Raw genomic sequence first — 23,779 nt, 5'->3', positions numbered from 1 at the left:
ACACTAGTCTACTGTTCAAGTAATCTATCACATGCAGTTATATATGATAACCACCTGGTTGTGGTGTGTTTCAGATACCTGTGTGATGGTAGATCTAGTTCCTGTTGAATAGTCTCGTATTCTTCCCAACAAGAAGGTCATCTATGGAAGTAATGCTAAACATTAATAACCAATGTCATTCCATCTTCCTTAAATGTCTGGATAGATTTTAGTGGACTATGAAAATAGGACATGTCCCAATATCTACCAAATCTTTTTGACAAAGTTCTGCCAGTTCCTTATTAAACAACTTGGAAACCTTGTTAACAGTGGGGTTATCAGAGACGATCACTGTATATTAGTAAAGGACAAACACGCATTGCTGATAGACATGCTCATCAAATTATGTAGAGTGTTGTAACGTATGATCTCCATCTTTACGTTATTATTCTTACCTAAGTCTGTTTTTCTATTTAATGTTTTCATTGTAATTTTTATTTAAAACGTTGGTAAACAAATCATGATGGAATGTATGAACTTTTGCTCCTTGGTGTACTTGGAGTATGTATCTATCTACGTAAACTTCTATTGTATTGCCCTCTGGTGGGAATTTTCATGGTTTCTGGCCCTTGTCATCTATGACCAGGTTAGAAGCCATGAAATCTACTTGACCTACGGGAGCAATTTTTTTTCTTCTTCATGTACAGTGCATAGTAAAGGGCTTGTTAGTTAGTACTATATTTTGAGTGAAAGTGATAAGTAATTCTTTATTTAATATGGTGCTCCACTGAAAATATTTAGTCGAAGGCATTAATAATAAGAGTGTGGTTTGATAATTGTAACTTTGTGTTGGCATTAGACGGATTTATCAACCATATGCCCCACGTGATCCAACAGGAAACGTAAGTATTGCATTTTTTCCCGTTTTCTATAATTTAATTATAGTTCCTTTCATTTGTTTTTTTTGCTTGCTTAATTGATTTTTTTTTAAATCTAATATTGTTATACGGTGCTTACTTTCTTTGGTCTGTTGTATCACGAGGCATTTCTGGTTTATAATCCGTGCTGGTGACCTATCGAAGTACGAGAGTATTTGACCAATGAAGAGTATGTAAACTTAATATGATGCTATTCTGACAGGGTATCTTCCATTTAGAGCATTTTGCTGTACTTAAAATTATAGTTGGATTGTTATTTTTTTTGTATCGTTAATTTTGTTGGAGTTTGTTTCAAATATATGCCTCACACATATTCGTAGTAAGTTATAAATTATCATTTCAGTCTAAATTATATTCAAACCTCATATAACGTATTGGAGTAATAACCTATATATTGCTAAATTTATTAATATATTTTCATTGGACAGACTTTATTTATATTGGTGTGGGGGAGACCTTTATTTCATATTGCGTATCCCTCTCCCGGATGTAGGCCTATTAGTGTTATTTCATTTAACACTCAGCCTTACATTACACACATTTCATGGCTTCACTCCTCTTTGCTTGTCTGTCTATTTATCGCCCTAACTTTCAAGCGTACCGTTGTGAAATATCGAGTAGCATGCAAGAGTAAGCTATTTAATGTCATACGCTTATGTAAATGTATTAATTATCGCGTTTCATACAGGATTTTCCTATGCAATATTGTTACTGAATGCACCAAAGGAATTTTGTGCCTTGTCTCTGTATTTATCCTGGTTTATGATTCTGTCAAAATCTGAATTTATACCATTGTTAACTATTCAAGCTATGGAGCGAACGGGTAGCTTTGAAAATACGAGTGTTGGTGACCCTAATATTGTCATAGATGATGAGGTTAGCTTACGAAATGTTCAAGTTCCTGTTAATACTGGACGGACTGTACATTTTACTGATGGTCCGACGGATGTGAATACTTTGATAAATCAGTTGCGAAATGTCACCTTGGATGTACCAATAGATTTAACCACGAGTGTACAAAGAGACGATATTGAAAGTGCCTCACAAACGAAAAAGAAAAAGTTGATATTAAATCCTGTTCTTGCTGTTAGCCGAGGTACACCTTCTGTTTTGCTATCACAGCCGTTACATACACCCACAAAGTCTCAGTTTATGGAGTCGCGTGACCTGCCAACAGCTGATCATCCCTCTTCCTCGTTGCACGTGAGGGAAGAAAAAGAAAGAGCTTCGTTGCCTTGTTATAGGAATGTTTGGTTGGGACATGGTTTTGACCAGCAAAGCAATGTTTATCCTTTAAAATCTGATAAGTTTTATCATTCTGTGGCATTTTTGCCCTTCGAACAAATGATAGCTAAATTACCATTATGTAATGGTAATAATGAAAAAGTCTTGTTTGAATGGTTATTGGGCATTCACAGAATTATAAAAACTGGTCTTTATTCATCTGATGTTGTATTTATGGCAGCTCTTGCTCGAACGGAGGGTTCTTTGCGTCAAGTGTTGTTACATAATATTGCCGTAAATGCTGAGTGGGGAAGTGTCTTGACTCGTATACGTGAACAGTTCATTAGTAGCACGGGGCTACGTGTGATAAAAAGAGATTATTTAGAACGTTTCCAAAATAAACATGAGAATATTATGGATTACTATTATCATTTGTGTGATACCCATTACTTACTGCTTGGAGATCACGACCCAGACTCGCTTTTACATTATATTATGAATGGCATGCACCCAAAGTTAAGATATGAAATTTTTCGGTATCGTTACCCAGATAGTTTAGATGAACTAAAAGAGCAGTTGTTACATTATGTTAATTATCAACGGGCTGTATTAACGTATGAACAGTCATATCAAGATTCGCCGCCGAAAATTAAATGTCATTTTTGTTCTGGTGCGCATAAGATAATAAACTGTCCAAATAAAAGGTATGCCGAAACGGTTAATAAAAAACTTTGTCAGTATAAACATCAAATTAATGATTCTTCTAATGAACAGTGGTGTAACGGTATGAGTGGTGATAGAAAAAAGATGCATGACCAAAGGCCTCTTGCTATTTTTATGAAAGCTCGTATCTTCGGAAGGGTGTTTGAAGGCGCAATCGATACGTGTTCGACAGTATCGTTAATAGATGATGGATTAGTGACACAATTTGAACGATTTCATAGTGTAAAGCGTAAGAAAGAAACATTTTCAGGCATGGGAATAGATGGCGTAACCATTACTATGACAGAATATGTTGAATTACCGTTAGTGTTGGAGACGAGAGAAGTGAGTGTTAAATTCTTTGTTCGCCCTGGATTGAACCCTAAATTTATTTTGGGTGTAGATACTATATCAAAATATCGCATGATCATTGACACACATAATGATCGTATAACGTTCAATAATAATCGTGATTATAACAATATTTACTATAAACAATATATTTGTGGTGCAGTGAAATCTAATTCCTTTTCGAAGTCTCTTCCTAGTAAACGAGGTGCGTCATCAAAACCAGGGCAGGGAAAGGTGAAGTTATTTATCCCTGCTGCTTCCAACCCTAATCGAATACCTTCATGTCTTCCTGGTGTAAGTGGTATGGTGAGGATACATCATGCATCTGGTGGTGTGCAAGGTTCAAACCACACGAGCAGTTTGGAGTCATCGGGTGAACATGGGACCACGTCTGCATTTCCGTGTAGTAATGGGGCGTCACATCAAGTATGTTGTGGGAAAGACGATGATTCTTGCCAGCAGTTTAAAGTGGATTCCAAGCTCAACGATCCCCAAGACCAACTTCAAAAATATATGGACCAACTAGCATTGTCATATGACGATGTCATTACTAAAAAGGTAGGCACTATTAAGAATTATGAATTAAATATACATGTAACAGATGACACCCCAATAAGATTAAAACCATATCCGATATCGAGGCAGGATCAAAAAATTCTTGATGGCATCTTAGATGACTTGTTAGAAAATAATATAATTCAGAAATCTAATAGCCCTTGGGCATTTCCAGCCTTTTTAGTCAACAAAAAATCAGGAGAGAAAAGATTAGTAATTGACTACTCGAAATTGAACCAAAAACTTAGTATTGTTAGTCAGCCTTCTCCTATTATAGAGGATGTTTTGTCTTCATTGAGTAGTGGTAAAGTTTTTTCTTTGTTAGATTTATCTGCAGCGTATCAACAAATTTCTTTGACTGAAAATGCTAGGAAATATACTTCCTTTGTCACCCATAGAGGTAGTTTTATGTATAATAAATTACCTTTTGGTTTAGCTATGGGGAGCTTTGCTCTGATGGAAGTAATGAATAAACTTTTGTATCATTTACGGGACAAAGGTGTTGAATTTTATTGTGATGATGTCATTTTGTATAGTGATAATGTGGAAGAACACAAAAAGTTATTAACAACAGTTCTTGATATTTTCAGAAATAGTGGTATAACCATTTCACCTACCAAGAGTACATTTTTTCAGACAAGTGTAAGTTATTTGGGTTTCATAATATCAAATGGAAATTTGGAAATGGATCCTCAGCGATTGGACATTATTCGAAATTTACCCGCTCCCAAAAACAAAAAGTCATTAATTTCATTGGCAGCATTTGTCCAGTTTTACGCTCGTTTCATTCCAAATTTTAATGGTATTATGTACCCAATACATAAGTTGCGTTCGGCAAAAGTAAAATTTGTTTGGGGAGAAGAACAACAAGCTGCATTGGATAAAGTAAAGGAATTATTTGAGAGTCATGTGATTTTGAAATTACCTGATCTAAATCGGAAGTTTACTGTCAGATCAGATTCATCAATGCGCGCCCTCGGGGGGGGTCCTCGAGCAAATTGATGACGATGGAAATATTAGGCCTGTGTCGTTTTTCTCCCGCAAACTTAAACCTTCAGATTTTCATAAGAGTATTTATAATTTAGAATTATTAGCGGTGGTTGAGAGTATAGAACGTTTCAAGTTGTATTTACATAATAGGTTTGATTTATTGATTGATAATCAAGCTTTAACTTTTGCATTAAGTAATGTAAGACGAATGAAAAAGTATGGAAGTCTTATTTATAGACTGTCTTGTTTTAATTTTGATGTAAAACACCAATCATCTGTCCAGAATATAGGTGCAGATTTTGTTTCACGTGTTCATGATCCCTTCGATTTTGATATTTATCAAACATCGTTAGGAAAAGAGGATGTAGATCGAAATCTAGTTAATATTAATTTATGGGATAATCCTAGTTCCTCAGTTTCTATAAAACAGCATCAATTAAAAGATCCAGAATGTTCTTCAATCATAGAGCGTCTACAGAAAGGGGAAGAAATCAAAACGTATAAGCTCGTTAATGGCATCTTATGCAAGAGAACAAAAGCTAACGTTCGACCATATAAAATATGTATTCCTGTTTCTCTTCGGCCAATGATTATAGATTTATATCATAATGATCCTCTGCTCGGAACTCATTTAGGAGTAAGGAAATGTATAGCTAGGATATCGAGACGTTATACCTGGGAGAAAATGTGGGAGGAAATTAACGCCTATATAACCTCATGCGAGTTGTGCCAAAAGGCAAAGGCTTCAAATACTCGTCCGAGAGGTGTTTTATCCTCTGAAATAAATAGTATTATTAACTCTGAATGGCACGTGGACGTCATTGGTCCATTGGTTCGAAGTAAATCAGGACGTTATATTTTAATTATTGTGGATCGTTGTAGCAAATTCTTGATGCTCGAGCCATTGAGGGAGTTAAAAAGTTTTTTGATTATTAAAATTCTCCGGAAATTAATGAATAGACACGGATATATTCATTGTTTGGTTCATGACAATGCTTCAGTGTTTACTTCTCAAGTTTTCGTGGATTTTTTGCATAGCTTGGGAATCCGGGATTGTAGATTGTCGCCATATTTTGCTGCGTCTAACTCGTCGGAACGTTACATTCGTGGTGTTAAGGACGCGCTCAAAATATACCTGCATAATAAGCAAGATCAATGGGATAGGATGTTGGGGGAGATTGAATTTTCCTTTAATAATTCTGTTCACGAAGAAACGAAAGTCTCTCCTATGGAATTAAAATACAATTATAACGTTAATGATCCATTAGATGTTAAATGGAGGCTCGATAAAGTATTTACATCAAAACCTAATAGGAATGTATTGGAAATAGCAATGCAGAATATGGAAAGGGCTTGGCACCGTCGAAAGCTCTTATATGATAGACATCGAACGCCTTCAGATTTTGAAGTGGGGTCTAAAGTTTTAATAAAATCTCAGATCAAGTCATCTCTGCTGGATAAAATTAATAAAAGCTTATCATTAAGATGGCTTGGCCCGTATCAGGTGTTAAAATACTTAACACCCAATACCTTATTGCTTCGGAATGTTAGCGATGATCGTGATGTTCGTAAGAGTCATGTATCTTTAGTAAAGAAATTTCGTGAAGCTCGATCAGCAACGTAAATTTGTGGGTTATTGAGATGGATTAAGTTAACATGACGTATGACTTTTTCCAATAAAATTATATATATTGCTGCTCTCAATATTCTAGTCATTTTGTATATGTATGTATTTATTTGTTGCACCATACTGTTTTTTCTTTTCTTGTTTTCTTCAGGAGGCCTCCTCTCTTTCTTCTGCTTTTCTACTTCTTTTTCTTCGTCGACGTACCTGATTTTGGAGCTCCTTTTTCTGCAAGTAATTCAGAATATAGAACAGAAATTGACTTCAGCTCTATTTGTTAATACTGCTATTGTTGTCTAATGTTTGGAAAATATTTGATCACCAAACTAAATTTTTGTTATTGTTTGTTGTAAGAGAAGGTGATATTAAGGTATGTAAGAAATTGATTCTAGAGTATTTTTGTGAGGATTGTTCCATTTATAGGGTAAATTAGTGTTTCTTATATTTATTATTTATATGTTTATTATATTCAGTATTTATGTATTATCTTCGGTGCGTGCAACAATGTTCGATAAGAAATTTGGATATCTAGTACTTATCCGACACTAATATCCTTTCCTGGTATGACTGTTTTTGTATGAATGAAGTGGGTTTTTTTTTAGGGGTTGGATTTTTTTTTTTTTTTTTTTTTTAGGGGGAATTGTATGTATGGAGTGTGAGTCGATGTAGTTTAGTTTTTACTAACAAGATATTTAGATTCTCTTAATCGAACAGTTGCTATTATCGTCTTGGGTTAAAAAAAAAAAAACTTTTTTTTTGTATGCTGGGTGAGGGTGTAACGTATGATCTCCATCTTTACGTTATTATTCTTACCTAAGTCTGTTTTTCTATTTAATGTTTTCATTGTAATTTTTATTTAAAACGTTGGTAAACAAATCATGATGGAATGTATGAACTTTTGCTCCTTGGTGTACTTGGAGTATGTATCTATCTACGTAAACTTCTATTGTATTGCCCTCTGGTGGGAATTTTCATGGTTTCTGGCCCTTGTCATCTATGACCAGGTTAGAAGCCATGAAATCTACTTGACCTACGGGAGCAATTTTTTTTCTTCTTCATGTACAGTGCATAGTAAAGGGCTTGTTAGTTAGTACTATATTTTGAGTGAAAGTGATAAGTAATTCTTTATTTAATATGGTGCTCCACTGAAAATATTTAGTCGAAGGCATTAATAATAAGAGTGTGGTTTGATAATTGTAACTTTGTGTTGGCATTAGACGGATTTATCAACCATATGCCCCACGTGATCCAACAGGAAACGTAAGTATTGCATTTTTTCCCGTTTTCTATAATTTAATTATAGTTCCTTTCATTTGTTTTTTTTGCTTGCTTAATTGATTTTTTTTTAAATCTAATATTGTTATACGGTGCTTACTTTCTTTGGTCTGTTGTATCACGAGGCATTTCTGGTTTATAATCCGTGCTGGTGACCTATCGAAGTACGAGAGTATTTGACCAATGAAGAGTATGTAAACTTAATATGATGCTATTCTGACAGGGTATCTTCCATTTAGAGCATTTTGCTGTACTTAAAATTATAGTTGGATTGTTATTTTTTTTGTATCGTTAATTTTGTTGGAGTTTGTTTCAAATATATGCCTCACACATATTCGTAGTAAGTTATAAATTATCATTTCAGTCTAAATTATATTCAAACCTCATATAACGTATTGGAGTAATAACCTATATATTGCTAAATTTATTAATATATTTTCATTGGACAGACTTTATTTATATTGGTGTGGGGGAGACCTTTATTTCATATTGCGTATCCCTCTCCCGGATGTAGGCCTATTAGTGTTATTTCATTTAACACTCAGCCTTACATTACAGTGTTCATCAATCAACCCATCAGCTTTTCCAGCGAAGAAAGTCTTAAGATGTCTTCTGAAATCTGGTTCCTGAGATCTGACCAATATGTAATGGTAACTTCTACCTCCTTCTTGTCTTCAACAGTTATGGTTTCATTATAAGAAATGGTGTATGTCAATGATCCAACATCTTTCAATATTTCTTCACAGAAATACATACTGAGAGCATCAGTGGTCAAAAAGTGCATTTGGTAAGGGCTTATGGAAAAGCCATCAGGTAATCCTTCTGGAAACATTCTTTCAAATGTAGCTTTGACTTCTGTACATAAGTTCGTTAAGTAATTGCTACAAATGCTTTTCACTGTCCATATCAATTCTGCCACCACAGCACTATCTCTAGCGCTGTAAATTCGCACAGTTAATGCACATTTGCTGTAGTTTGTTGCAGACATTGGACGCTTACTGAAAGTTTGAGGTAACTGAAAACTATAGGACCTGATGGAACAGATGTGTATATAACAGGTTTCCACCAAGAATATCACTACAACATTTTTTGTTTTGTGCCTTCACAATGCTGTAAAACTACATGAAATCGTTTGTTTGAAACATTCACAACATACGCACAAAGTTTACGGTCACGACTCACCTGCAAATACGTAACACATTAATTATTCTAGAATCTTTTGACATTCGTTGCTTGAACTTTCTCTAATGTACAAAACTGCAAAATTAATTTCAAAAATATGGTTTTAGTTTAGAAGACACTAAAATTTAAAATTTGAACTATGCTTCAGACTAATATCATATTTCAAGTCCACTTCACAACATTCAACTTAACAGAGGTTAAATCCTATAAAGCAGATTTGAAAGAAAGAGTAGGTGCTAGTTATACCAAAGTGCAGTTTAAATTTTATATTTTAGTACTTTTTAAAATGAATTGTGTGGTTTTATACAGTGAAGAAAGTTTAAGTAACAGATATCAAAAGATGCTAACAAAACACACAAAACATCCCAATAGTTTCATAAGTGTTACTACCTTTTCAATTCTACTTAAATAATTGGTAATGGCCATACGACTCAGATATTTATTTCGGAACGGATTACTGAGAAGTATCCTACGACACAGTATTTTTAGCTACCTGATATTCCTGGACATGGTACACTGAATTTTTTTTTTTTAATCTTTGCAGTCTCACTTTTTATGTAACGAAAGTGCAACATTAAAATCTGGATCACCGAGAAGTGATACTCTGTTTCAAATTCACTTATAGTAAACAAAAAAGATAAGACAGTCCCTGGCAACTTCCCTCTTAGAAGACAGAAGTCCCTCTTACACAGAATAATTGTATCTACCTTGTATTATGTGGTTTCCTACCGATTATAATATATTAGTTATACTTCAATGCGCTACGAGATTATTATCTGATCACTAACATTGGCCACGTCTATCTAAACAATTTGGCTAAACAGGGATAAGAAAATCCAAAAAAGATACTTCTAGATTAAAAAGAGACTCGCTCCTATTCTTGCAACTGAGAGTTGACCTAACGAAAAGTTCTTTCTTATTTCTTCCCACTATGTAATACCATTTGTGCTGCACATAAAATGGGCGCTGTTATATAGTTCCCTCCACTCTAGACGTTTTCCTTATTACCTATTCCACTATTAGTACAAATAGAAGCGAGACCCCTTGCTTTAATCCTTTCTCTACTTGAAAGTCCTCCGTTACCCTGTTTCCTATACTCACATGCGCTGTTGTCTTTTTACACTTTATAACTCGTTAGCGTAACTTATTTTTATGTGATATCGAATGTAACCATTACGTTCTGGTGTACGAAATTAGATGTGAATGTGATCAAACATATATCAGCATGACTAACAGAAATATACAAACAGGATAAAGGGAACACATGACGGATACTAAAGATAATAATTGATCAAATATCATAATTATTTAAATACTTGAGTCAAAGCATTCCATTAAAGCTGTACATACAGGTGGAAATCTACCAGCACGGTGTCCGAAAGATTATCTGAAAAATCAATTTAAGCGTATTTAAAAACGTAATTTATGATCTTTATTCAGTGCCTGAGTTTAGAACCATCTCTTCTGAAAGAATCCTCCAGGGAAAATTCCTAGTGAAAGTAGAGGAAATACCAGTCAAGCCAATGACCTAATCTTTCGCAGCTACTAAGCGACTAGTTGTATTTCAACGTGCTACAATAAAATTAATCTTACCATCGCTTGTATCTTCACCTAAGTCTTCCACTCCGAAGAAAGTTTCATCTACCGACTGTTTGACATTGGAACTATCATCATCACTATCTTCATCAACGGAGTCCAAATCCTCTGTCTGCTGCGCTTCATTATCGCTACTAGTAAAGTCTCCTTCAACTTTAACACCAGTTTTCCAACGTTCGCTCATCTTGTATCCTAGAATAAATAAATAAATAAATAAGATTTTTATTCATTCACAAAAAGATAATCTTTCGTGTTATTTCAAAAGAGAAAAAAATTATCAGACTTCGAAACGAGATTTTTTTATGTCAAATAAAAGGAAAACAAACTAATTATTAGCATTTTTTTAAAAAAAAAAGTGTCTTTTCTTAAAGTTTGAGTTACTGGAAGTTTGAAAATTCAGTTTTTGACACGAATTAATATCTATTCTATCTAGCATCAATGTTCACGACCAATGTCGTATTTACACAACGAATTTTAGAAGCTATAACAGGTTATCAGAAGAATGTCAAAGACACACTCAGCTCACACTTCTAAAATACACCCTGTAGATGTGATAAGCTTTGTAAACGAGCGTATTTAGGTAGAAAATGCATTACTCACTGGATGACTTCAATCTAGAAATGAGCAAAACCGATTTTTACAAAAACCGAAACCGGTTTGTAGGAAACCCGACATTTCCGTTTTCTCCAAAAACCCATTCGGTTTTTCACCGAAACCAGTTTGAAAAACGAACCGGTTTTGAAAAATCGAACTTGGTTTAAAACCGAAACTGGTTTTGACAGACAACAGAACAGGGTTTGAAAAAATTGGTTCTTGTACCCACCACATTTCTATCATGCTAGAGCGGAAGATTAATCAGAAAATAACCAAAATAAAGTTTCAAATATTTGCATGTAACATGGTATTTTCACTTAAGATAGTGATAAAAGTTTCCAGCAAAACTATAAATTTACGTTTCTTACAAAACTTTAGACTTTTTTTTTTTTTTTTTTGCCCTACCACGATAGATTTTGCTCATCAGTTTTAAAACTGCAACAGTTTTCGAGTTGGAGCGATTTAAAAACTGATTTTTTCGCACTTTCGAACTTTTAACCCTGAATGAATGTGCAATTAGGTAGTTCTAAAGTGTACTTGGATTATGCTGTAATAAATCAAAACTTGTAACCCAACCAGCATAAGGTTTTACTAAACAGTAGTCTTTTGAAGGCTTAGTTGAAGTGGGAGGTTAATGATAAATTGTACTTCCTTGCATGATGTAGATGTATGGGCTCCATAAATAAATAAATAAATAAAATTAAATTATTTATGCATACCACAAATTTTATGTATCACTCCTCCTGATCTAATTGACGTAAAAAGTTGATTCAAGTTTTTGCTTGAAAGGTAATAAGATAAGCTTTAAAGATTATGCCACGCCACTAAATTCGGACAAATGTTTGTTCAAGGTTAAATCTGGACATTTAATCTTGAACTTTTCAAGACTTGTATTGGGGGATTATCTGGCCCTCCTCGCTGGTCTACTGACTAGCGCGTGCGCCTTTCGTAAACGGTCCCAGGTTATATCCCTGGTAGCAAAACAGAACATATTTTAATAGCAAACAAGATTTATGTGCAGGATAAGTGTACTGTGGCCAATTTATTTCATTTCTCAGTTAATTCACCAAGTCTACACAAAGATTAGGATTTAGATTTGTGGACTTTAGGCATTTATGACTATGCTTGCACGTTATATATGAAGGGTGACGTTCCTCAGCGATCACACTCCGCGGGGGATCGAAGTACAAGGGAATGGGGAAGGAAGGGAGCGGACTGGAACAATTATGTGTGATACCATCCCAGCATTTGCCTAATTGGAATGAGGAAAACCTCACTCGGATGACCTGAAAAACTTTTTGCACTTTCTCGACCTAATCGAACCCGGAATCGCTCGCACCAAAGGCAAGAGTGTTAAGGACTACGCTACGCCGGACCACTAAGAGCGTGGAAACTTATGTGCATGTTACTAAAACATCCAAATTTGAAGGCTAAACTTTAAAGCTGCCTTTAGTGGAATGAATAGAACCTCGTAAAATAAAATAGCCATTCCTTATCTTAAATTATTTACATGATATGGTTCTGATGTAGTTTTGGCGCACCACATTTTGGAAGATTTACAGTAAAATTCAATACTTTTAATGAAAAGACATGATTATAAGGAACACATTTCTGGAGGCGACAGAATTAAATAAAGTAATACAGATGTATTTTAGGTTCACAAGTATAGTGTTACTAGTGTAAAATAATTGCAAGTTCTTTACGACGGACAAAATGAATATGAAAGATGACAGGTTTACTCGAACAGACGGTTCTATAAAATAAAATAAAAAAATAAATAAATAAATAAATATATGTGTACAATACGATGTGAAACATCTTTTTTGTGAAGGAATGAGAGTGATAATATAAGTAATTACTGTCAGTGCACAGTATATTGAAATTAATCTTGAGTGACAGTGAAAGTATTGTATGTATAAGTGCATCCACTATCTTCACTTATGCGTATATTCCCCATTGCTGACGCGCCTGCTCCCTAGGGATGCAACCGCTCGATACAGCTCGGATTCCCTTGCTGCGCTTCTGTCCTGACTCGGTTAAATAGCATTAGTGCTTCTTAGTGGCCATCTAGTACAAATTGGTTCGTGTTTTATGAACTGTAGTTTTTATGCCATACGTCCATACTGTCCCTCCTGAAGTCAATCTGCTAGTAGTAATGGGGCTCCTCATTTAGTACATGATCTACGAAAAAAAATACAATGCCCTAACCTAAATTGAAAATGTAAACGTCAAAATTTGGTAGAACCGTCTGCGCGGGTAATACCAACATGGACTCTACTAGATGATATTTTCTACCGATAGGATATCTGTGCAGTGTACAGAACCTCTATTTTATGTTTACAAATGAAGCGTTACTAGTATGAAACATGTGCTATTGAAGCTTGTATTATTGCCAAAATTCTAATGTATTCACAACGCTCGCTTCATACCCACCATCGCTGACGCGCCTTCTCTCTTCGGACCCCCGCGTGTGTACACCAACTTCCCCCAGCCTTAACTCGGTTAGATAGCATTCGTACTTTTAGTGCCTTCCTTGCACGGGTTGGTTTGTGTCTTTTGCACTATAATTTTTATTTATCCCAAATCGTAAAACAATTGCGTGCAGTTTTAGTATACGGATCCATGGTAGTAGTAGTAGGAACGGATTAGAAGCACCGCAGGATCTGTTCTCGACATAAAAGGGGCAAATTAAAGACGCCCAAATTTGTCTGTATATTTTAGAATCTGTGGATCCGTATAGTAAAACTGCACCAATAATTGTAAATTTCCAACAATTACTTCTGGTGGCCTCCATGAATGTTATCTATTCCAAGTGAGATATTTTTATCTCGTTCAGCAGAAACCTTTCAGGCGACAAGAAGGAACTTATTGAAAGAATTATAATTTTTCATAGTAGTTGTGTGCCAAAGTAAACCAGTACGCGTGGTGAAACGTTACAGAATATATATATATATATATATATATATATATATATATATATATATATATATATATATATATATATATATATAACTAATACAACTTCTTACGTGGTGGGTCAGCAGTTAGTTTCACTACTGAAACGTTAAAAAATATTTAAAACACCACACCGACGCCATACAAGGTCGAAAACTTTGGATGACAAGTATCGTTATTGTCAGTGTTGCCAACGAGCTTGCACAAAATCCCTCTAAATTGAAAACCAAAACCACCAGAATTCCACCAAAAAATAACGCGATCTACAAATATAGCTAAAAATCCCGCTACACCTGAAAAAGCTGCATGTTTTAATTAATTCCAATCGATGCACTAAAAAAATTAAAGCACAGAAGTACTTACCACTAATTCATTAACTCATCCTCCGATTCGTCGTCTTCAACTTGTACATTGGAGTACGTTGCTCTTGTCATAGTATGAATATTTTGTAATATGGAAATAGGTAAATCGAAATCATGGCAGCACTTCGCGAGTCGTCTCAACCCTGCACGAGTAGTAAGAATAGTAACAACCATCTCTCTTCCCATTTGCACAGAATGACAAACACAACGAACTAACACGAAATGATTGATTTCTTTTTTTAAAATTTGGTACACACCATTGTTAACTCCCATCATGACATTAGGGTTATCAGTCCCTAAACCGCCTAGTTTCTTCAAATCAAGCCCGAAATCTTTCAAAGCTACTTTTAGTACCTTCACAATTGAATCAGCATGAGCCGATTGTAACTCGTACATTCCTAAGTAAGTAGACACGACAGTAGAACGTGCATCAGAATAGTAAATGATACATAAACCTAGCTGTTTGACTACACCAATATCTGTTGATTCATCAAGAAGAATGCTATAGTCACTGTCACCAGTGTCTTTCCGAAGGCTCTCCTTAAAGTATGGAGATAAAATATTCTTAATCATAGCACTACACTTACTACGATGTAAGTGTACCTCTTTCAGTTGGAAATAGCGTTTGCACAATTCACTAAGCTGGTCAATGCTTCTAATAGAACAATGACACGCGGTAAATAAAGCCAACCCTGCCTCGACTCGAGCTGTGTTAAAAGAAACGTTTGGCACCGAGAATTTATTTTCTTTTGTCTATTTGAACTAAAAGGTTCAGCTGCACTTACGTGTTTTTTTAGTTTTGCTATGTGCTATAAGATCACAATATTTTGCTTTCAAATTGCACTTGCAGTATTTGCACCGAGCTACCGTACGATCTTCCTCAACTTCCAACACCTAGTCTTTCAAATTTGTGTCATTTAGCCAGTCTTTTCTAAATTTTTGAGAATAACTTGCTGTTGTTCGCCCCGTTGTTATACCACACAGTGACAATTGTAGTCAAGAAACACTAAAAGTAGCACAAATCCGCATAAACCGGAAATAGAAACGATCGACCACAGAACTGTCAACTAACAACTATTAATTGACGGGAAATGGTATCGGGAACAGAGTCCTCATTCGAACAAAATTAGGCCGTCTCAGATGCTAAATTCGGAACGATCATATCCAGTGAAGGAACGAAAGGGACGAACATACGTCTCGATTAAACGGGATTGTCCCGTTGATTTTGAAAAAAGAGAACGTTGCTACATACCACGTCCCGAGATCAACATTGCCACATACCACTTCTATAGTACACAGGTAATTCGCAAGCATCTGTAATACACTGGTCCAATATCTAGATAAGAAAAAAATACAACAGTAACACATTTTATCAAAAAAGTAACATGTTTTGAAATACGTTACAAATATTTTTTTTTAAAAAAAGCTAGATTTCCCGCTACCCCGCTGCCAGCCAATTTTCACCGCTAGTCACGATCGTAAAACCACCAGATTTAGCGGGAAACCGCTGCCGTTGGCAACACTGGTTATTGTACTGATGCTGGTAATTTCCCACTTAACAAATTACGAGCCTTATTCCATATTGGTTCCTGTCGACGCAATGCAGACTTCATTTTGTTCCAGTCTGCAGTATGCAGAATTCAATATTATATCTTCAGGGATGTAATGGAGGGTATACGTGGGTATACGGCGTATACCCACCTCTGAGTTTTGGAAACTATCGTATGGCCACCTAAAATTCAGGAAGTACGTGGGTATACGTTATATTCGATTCATAGTACACTGACTTAATTGAAAAAAAAAAAAAAACTACTACTTTTCATGTATTGTATTTCAAAACAAAAACAAAAAAAATCACTAAATCGCTGGTCGTCAGGTTGTGATTTCGAATGATGCCTATTTAAAAAAAAAAAAAATGTTTGCGTTTTCGGAGTGTGGGAATCGAGTTTTCTGAGAATCCCTTCTGTAATGGAAAACATCACTCTGAATTTGTAGTGGTTTTTCCTCAAGATGTCACATACGCCGTCCTTACCTTCTGAGAGCTGACCTCTGTTATTATAATGAAATAAAGACAACGTGTTTCTAAATGTTTTTATTGGAAACTCCTAGAAACTCTTTTGTTTCTACAATTCAGTGGGAGATAGAGTTGAGTGGTGAGGAGGGTAAGGAGTAGGGCGTATATCCAGGTGATGACATTAAAGTTGTTCTGTTTTGACATAGCAATGACCACAGCTTTCACACCTTCTTTGATCCAAAGTTAAAGTCTGGTGGATACTTTGAGCAAGGCAATACGGGATGGAACCAGTTCCTTTCCAATCGTGTAAGGAGGTTCTGAAAAAATGAGTCTTTACTTTAGTTCAAGGGTTACGAGAAAATTAATGAATATATTAATGCGAAGAAATCGTTGGCCCTCACAAAAATAAAACAACGTGACCTATCGTCGGTCTAGTCACTGGCGTCTCTGGCATGTAAAATTTGGGGGGACATCAAAGAAACTGATTTAAATGGTACTATCTAGCCCAACCTGTTTGATTATATTTCTGCTTACCTTCACGGATCCCCTGAGGTATACCAAGAACTATGTTATAATCGTTTCACAGCCTGAATATTGTATTCCAAATTAGTAAATAAATTAAATTAGAATAAAATATTGAATATTTTGTACTTCAAAATATTGGGGGGACGCGTCCCCCTCATCCCCCCGCTAGAGACGCCCGTGGGTCTAGTTGAAGCTTTCACCGTCATTCCCAATACCATCAAATACGACAGCGAACTTCGGATTAGTACTGCTCATTTATAGCCGCAATTGACATCGAAGAAAGTGGCGACTGATTTTCATAAATACTCAGCAGCTAGTGCTAGCAGTAGTTTTTCCGCAACTCACTGGGCAAAACAACAATAAAAGACGAGGTAAAACTAACATTTTTCTTTGTTGTTTCGTTTTCGTTCAGATGAAAAATATTTGAAGAAAATGTTAACCGGAGGAGGTGGAAAACAAAAGTCAGGAAAGACCTAGCGTATGAGCATGCCATAGCAATTTTTGAATATTTCATTAGAGCCGTTGTACACTTGTAATAGCCTAGCTTCATTGCTTAGTAGTGTTTAAACTTTCTTTTTGGCTTGACGAATTAAGAGTTGCTTCGCAATTTGCAAGATGTCCAAGGAGGTGTTATACTGCTCGTAGACGATCCAAGAAAGCTTGAACAAGAGGCTTGTTCAAGACAATTCAAGACTATTTGATGAAAAAGACGTTAGCACTGACGCCATTTTTGTCTTGAATTCAATAGTTTCGTTCAAGAAATTTCGTTTCGGTCCATGTTCTAAACAATCCAATTCAAGAACGTTCAATAACCAATCAGCCCTCGAATTGAGTGCAGGAAAATACGAAAGAACTATAATGGCGTTGTGATAGAACGACAGTTGTTGAATAAATATATTTTCATTAATAATAATAATAATAATAATAATAATAATAAAGAATTTTATTGTCGTTAAGCTATACATAGCAATAGACAACGTCAAAATTTGATACAATATTGATACGTAAGTATAAATAAATAATGATCTATAACTAAATTAATGATGAAATGACATTACAAAATAAATTACAATAACAATATACATTTTAAATACAAGCTCAACACGAGATTACAAAATACGTTACACTTCTATTGAACAATTAAAATACTCCTGTAAAGAATAAAAGGGCGTTGCAACTAACCAATTGTATAACTTACTTTTAAATCTATCTATATGTTCATCTTTTAGTGATGCAGGCAACTTGTTATACAATTTTATTCCAATTGTCTCATAACTATTTAATGATTTGGACAGTCGTTGATATGGGACATTTATGAATTTACTACATGGACATTTATGAATAACTACATTACTCTCTTCCATAATTATCTGATGTTAAAAGTGTGCTTATAATAATAAACGAGGTATAATATCTACACTGGAAGATATTGTTAGTATTTTTGTTGATAGTATACACGATTTATGTAGTTACAGTGCTTGCATGCCTACAACAATTGTTAAATTTTGTGGTAATGATATAAGTATTAGAGAATTTAATATACAAGAATATCGGGTGTAGATTAAGAAAGAAGAGTCCATCAAATAAAAACATATATCTGACTTTTCTTGCTTTAATGAGACGTTTTGTACTGTTATTAGCATTTAATAATTTTAAAAAATAATTGCTTACAGATTGATTATATTTTCGCAAACTGAAGTACCGTGGAAATGATTACATGTTATCCTATTATAAGATTACAATTATTTTATTACGGAATTCACACGTAGCATTTCAGAAGTTATTTCTTAAGATATGATTTTCTTTCATGTGTGCAGGTTAATTTTACGAGGACTTTCCCGTAATTTATAAATGCGCATTCAGACATATGCCACATATACGAAAGTGAAAAAAAAAAAAAACACTAAAATCGAGAATGCTATTTAACAGAACCACGGCAGGAATATAGAAAGAGTCCCACGCGAGAGTACGACCGTAGGGAGCAGGCGCGTCATGAATGGAGGTTATACTGCAAGAAACATAAGAATAAGAATAGTGCAACAAACTCTTCACATCGTAATCACTCATTTGAACTTAACTATAGCCCTTGTAATGATTTGATACTGGTAACATTAAACTTCTAAACATAAAATACTTGTTTCCAACATTATACAGACATGTTCCGATAGTGGAAATTATTATCCCAAACAGTCCTCTTTCATACGCACTCACACATTTTAACAGTAAAATTATTATTTGTTTGACCGGTTATTCTTAACCACTACCAAATATGGGATAGGTTTGTGAACAAAGTGTGATGCAGGTATGGGCGGCAAGTCCAGTGGCTGAAAAAATATGTTATCTTTGCTCCGTTTGGTTTTTGTGCGTTTTCAGCCTTTTCTCTAAACAGTCTTCCATGCAATAGCATAAATAACATCTAAAGGTAGTCATTGCCTCGTGATACAATTTTGGGAAACAGTTCGATTTTTTCTTTTTGAGTGTGATTCTGCCATCAGTACGCCATTTCAAGAATCAGATTTTTTAAAAAGCTTAGTACAGGGATGTTATATTTAAGCAGCACTTTACTCTTTTGACTTAAGCTAACCTAACCCGCATGTAATGCAAAAGGAGCAAAATACTTAGTGAAACTTCGAAGGGGGTTGTTACAAAATTAATTTGACCTGTTTTCTAAATGATATAATATACCGGTAATCTATTAAATTCCAAATGCTTGCAGAAAGTTAGGAAAGATATGCTAATATTATAGCTATTCATGCGTAGGTCTGAACTGCATCAGTACGCAGTTTCGCTTTCATTTGTTTTCATAGTTTCAGTCACTTGTTTTGGACTGATACCTATCAACAAGTATATAAAACATGATTCAATATCTCTATGATCGTGTAAAAGTTGTTTCAAGACCATTCGGGACTCTCCTTCAAGTATCTTGAACAATACTCGTTTGAACGTGTAATTTTGAGGTATTGAATGGTCTTGTTCAAGCTTTCTTGGATCGTCTACAAGCAGCATTAGAAAATTGGTTAAAAAGGAAAAGAGACAATAGGTGTGTAAATTCTGGTGACAAAAATGTAAAAGCAAAGATATCGAGAAATAAGGAAGAAAAATCCAAAGAACAAGTTAATTTTCCAGCTACTACTTGAGAAAAAGACGTAAGTATATTTATTTATTTATTAATTTATTGATTTTAAATTATAAAGGTTGTTATGGCACCTCCGGCTTGATGACGAAGATGTCAGAGGAATAAGGTCCTTAGTCAAAGACATTGCAAAGGAGACAAATTGGGGCCTATAAGTTAGGCACTATTCCGATATTTGAGTGGTGCGAATGAAGAAAAATCTGTGAATATAGCTGATTTGCAAAGAGGTTTGCACACCTTCTTCACTGATTTACTATTATTATTATGACTATAAGAATTTACACCTGTGTGAATGGTCCAGGTTTAAATTTAGCTGGAAACAGCTGTGCGTGTGTCTATTTTGAAAAATTGATAGGCGGCCATCCTCACTGTTCTTTCCAAGCTTTTCTTTGACAGATTAAGTGAATGCTGGAATAGTACATCAGCTTATAAGTTCGGACAACGTCCTTTTCAAATCCTTTTGTCTAACAGTGTGCTCAAGGTTTAACAATTTAATAAGTAGTGATGGAACACCTTTCAATATCTGAGAAAATGTCTGATCACGGAAATTGTAATCTACCTAGAAAAGCTAGACTTGTGGGTTTTCTTATTTGCTTCCTCGGTTTTAATTTCTAAACCATCTTAACAATTCAAATTCAAAATTAAAAAGTGGAAAAGCTCCCATTTTTTAGTTTACAACTTTATTTTTTTTACGAAAGACTTTTAAAAGGAGAGTACTTTTTGTCTTTATCTATTTTTCGTATTTTTAGGGTGTGTATTTATTTTATTTTATTTATTAAATAAGCACCAGATACAGCTAAGAGTCCATTTTACACTGGATACCTTACAACAATACGAATAACAATGGAAAAGATTTGGGAAGGCATCGGCCATGGCCTGTTTAGTAGGTACTATCCTGGGATTTTCCTGGTAGGACTGAGGAAAACCGCAGTCAGGATGGTCGGCAGTGGGAATCGAACCCACAACCTCCCGAATGCGAGGCAAACGTTCCAGCAATTGAGCTACTTCGCTCGGTAAGATTATCGTTTGTGATTTTTTTCTTTTTGAATTGCTTCCGCGGGAAACTTGAGTCTCGATCCGAAAGAAATTATTGGACTAAAGTTTTAGATGGGTATATCCACCAATCATATCTATTAAAAATAAATTTATAGATAACGTTAAAGCAACGAAATTTCTAGGACTCTGGGTAAGTGATACACTAACGTGGGATAGGCACGTATCTGTACTCCAAAAGAAACTTTGTAAAGTGCACTATGCCTTAAAAAGTGTGAAGACATCATTCAACATATCAGCATTAAAAGTAATTTATCATAGTCAGTTTGAGAGTCTACTTACGTATGGAATAGTACACTGGGGAAACGCAGCAGGAAGTAAGACAATTTTTAAGATTCAAAAAAGAGTACTGAGAACAATGAAAGGTACAAAATCAAGAGTATCATGCAAAAGAATATTCCGTGAGCTTAAAATTCTCCCATTGCCTTGCCTTTACATATTACGAACGGCAATCTTTATAAGAAAATACCTGAAACCGTCTCTTAAATGCAACAGTGACATTCATACATACAATACCAGAAACAAAAGCGAGTTTGCAATTCCCATTCATAATACAACGCTTTACCAAAAAGGTCCGAAATATACAGGAATACAAATTTATAACAGCTTACCCATCAACATAAAAAACTCACAATCTGATCACCTCTTTAAGCAAAGACTAACAAAGTACCTACAAGAGCACTGCTTTTATACTGTCTCGGAATTTTATGAACATGCTCAAGCTAGAAACTTGTAGTTGTATGAATCAATAGTAAGGTATTTTATTTTATTATTACATGAGTAGTCATATTTACTTATTATAATCAAATATCTTGAATACGTGTTTCCTAAATACTAAATGAAGATAGCATAATATAAAGAAAAAAACTATAGATTCTCGCACTATGAATAAAATCAGGTAGATGAATAGATAAGGTATGGTATTTCTATGTACATATATGTATCATGTTGTAAGACTAATGTGATGTATAAGGTAGTGTAGTAGTAGTTTATTATATAGACAATAATAGAATCTGACATGTTCTATACCGCATGTACAAATGTACAATACTGTGGTCTCTTGAACGCAAAATAAATAAATAAATAAATACTACCCGACTCTAAATTCGGAGCTGGCATCAGGGTTCAATTCAGCCATAAATTGGCGTCGAATTGGTAGTACAACCATTTCTACAACCTGACCTACACCGAAACAAAAATTGTATGTGGCGTACGTAAAATCGTATGTTACATTTGTAAATCATGTAGTTTTTGGACAACGTACAGCAAACGTATAACTGAAAACGCATGTTTTATAGTACTTTATGTATAAGTATTCCATCTATACGTACTTCCCATATGAAACAATATAGGTGGTGAGGATCTCACATATAAATGGACGTATATAACATATGGCTGAAGAAGGTAATATACATATATGTATGTAATATATGGAAGACTGTTAGATATTAGACATCCTGCAACGGCATGATGTAACAACTAAGGGCACTGTCTATGTAGCATACGGATAATATATGCTCCGTGCTGATTTCTGTAATAAACAATAGGATTCCGTATATTTGTACAATATACCACTGTCCGGAGAACGGACTTTCCTCAGTGTACTTAGCGCAGAGAGTTAAATAAGATCTTAACCTATGATACTGTAAGTAATCAGTTTCTTAGTCTCTGGTTGATAGATTACATGATTCGATAATTATTCTCCAAAATGTAGCTCTCCATCCATATTTTTATTTTTGTTATGGAGTGCGAGATGGTGCATAGTGGCAAGAAGAAGAGGATGATGTTGAGTATAACGTGTGGTGATAAATCTTTGACGGAGTGTCTCCAGTTGAAATTTGAGAATAGGAAATTTGATGAGTGAATACAGGTCACGAGTAGGACTAGGTAGAAATATGCGAAAGGCAAGAGGGAAGGCATGCCGTTCGAAAATATGAAGTTGCTTATAATAGGATAGGGTAGCGGAGATCCAAGCGGGAAAACCATATGTGATAACTGGTCGGAGAAAAAATTTGTAAGACAGTAGAAATTAAGGACTATAATGGGAGATAGGCCCCAGGTGGTGCCGGTGAGACATTTCAATAAATTAAGTCTATTGCGTACTTTGGTTGTCATTGATTTGAGATGCGGGGTCCAAGTCAGACGATGGTCAAAAACTAACCCAAGATACGTTACTGTTTTGGAAGGCCAGAGGGGAACCTGGTTAACTGTAAGGGAGAGTAAAGAAGGATTTCGATGGAGTCTGGTGCGTTTGCGTGGCGGGATAAAAACTATAGTTTGGGTTTTGGCAGCATTGATTGTCAAATTCCATTTGCGACACCAGGCTATGAAGCGATTAATAGCTTCCTGAAGACAGACATTGAGTTGTTGGATAGTTCGGCAAAGTGGCAGAAAACCTGTGTCGTCGGCATATTGTAACAGGTGAACATTGGGAGGTAATTCGGGAAAGTCTGCGACAAAGAGAAGATACAATAAAGGTGATAAGGCAGACCCTTGTGGCACACCGCAAAGTAGAAAGATAGGATGAGATGGTGCATCATTAATAGCAACATAAGACAAACGACAGACGAGAAAATGATAGATGAGGCAGATGATTGTGATAGGAAGCTTGAGTTTAAGTAGTTTGTAGATAAGAGGCAAATGCCAAACTTCATCAAAGGCTTTTTCTAGATCAAAGAGAACCAGACATAACGATTGAACGGAGCTATAATGATTGGTAATAAGTGT

At 35.1% G+C, this 23,779-nt stretch overlaps 2 protein-coding genes across 2 annotated transcripts in view; one reads left to right on the top strand and one right to left on the bottom strand.

Annotated features, from left to right (window-relative positions):
* Positions 1-14,146, bottom strand: part of LOC145690708 (putative ATP-dependent RNA helicase DDX60) — a 74,415-nt gene extending 60,269 nt beyond the window's left edge. The window contains exons 1-2 of the mRNA XM_081765872.1: positions 14,040-14,146; positions 10,414-10,608 (exon numbers count right to left, since the gene is read on the bottom strand). Coding sequence (XP_081621998.1) covers positions 10,414-10,600 — 187 coding nt within the window. The 5' untranslated portion in view covers positions 10,601-10,608; positions 14,040-14,146. The remainder of the gene's footprint in view (positions 1-10,413; positions 10,609-14,039) is intronic.
* Positions 426-6,609, top strand: LOC145690707 (uncharacterized). The gene is made up of 2 exons (XM_081765871.1): positions 426-3,752; positions 6,518-6,609. The coding sequence occupies exons 1-2, from the start codon at positions 1,560-1,562 to the stop codon at positions 6,572-6,574; spliced, it is 2,250 nt and encodes a 749-aa protein (XP_081621997.1). The 5' UTR covers positions 426-1,559; the 3' UTR covers positions 6,575-6,609.
* Positions 14,147-23,779: the final 9,633 nt, after the last annotated feature.

This window comes from Thermobia domestica, chromosome 7 (genome assembly GCF_964235325.1).
Source record: "Thermobia domestica chromosome 7, izTheDome1.hap1.1, whole genome shotgun sequence".
Lineage (NCBI taxonomy): Eukaryota > Metazoa > Arthropoda > Insecta > Zygentoma > Lepismatidae > Thermobia > Thermobia domestica.
Note: the sequence above shows the minus strand (reverse complement) of the source record. Positions and strands in the feature narration are given on the sequence as shown.

Coding starts and splice junctions, on each gene's coding strand:
- LOC145690707 (XM_081765871.1), top strand. CDS start 1,560: ATGTCATACGCTTATGTAAATGTATTAATTATCGCGTTTCATACAGGA. Junction 3,753..6,517: donor ACGATGTCATTACTAAAAAG/GTAGGCACTATT, acceptor TGTTTTCTTCAG/GAGGCCTCCTCTCTTTCTTC.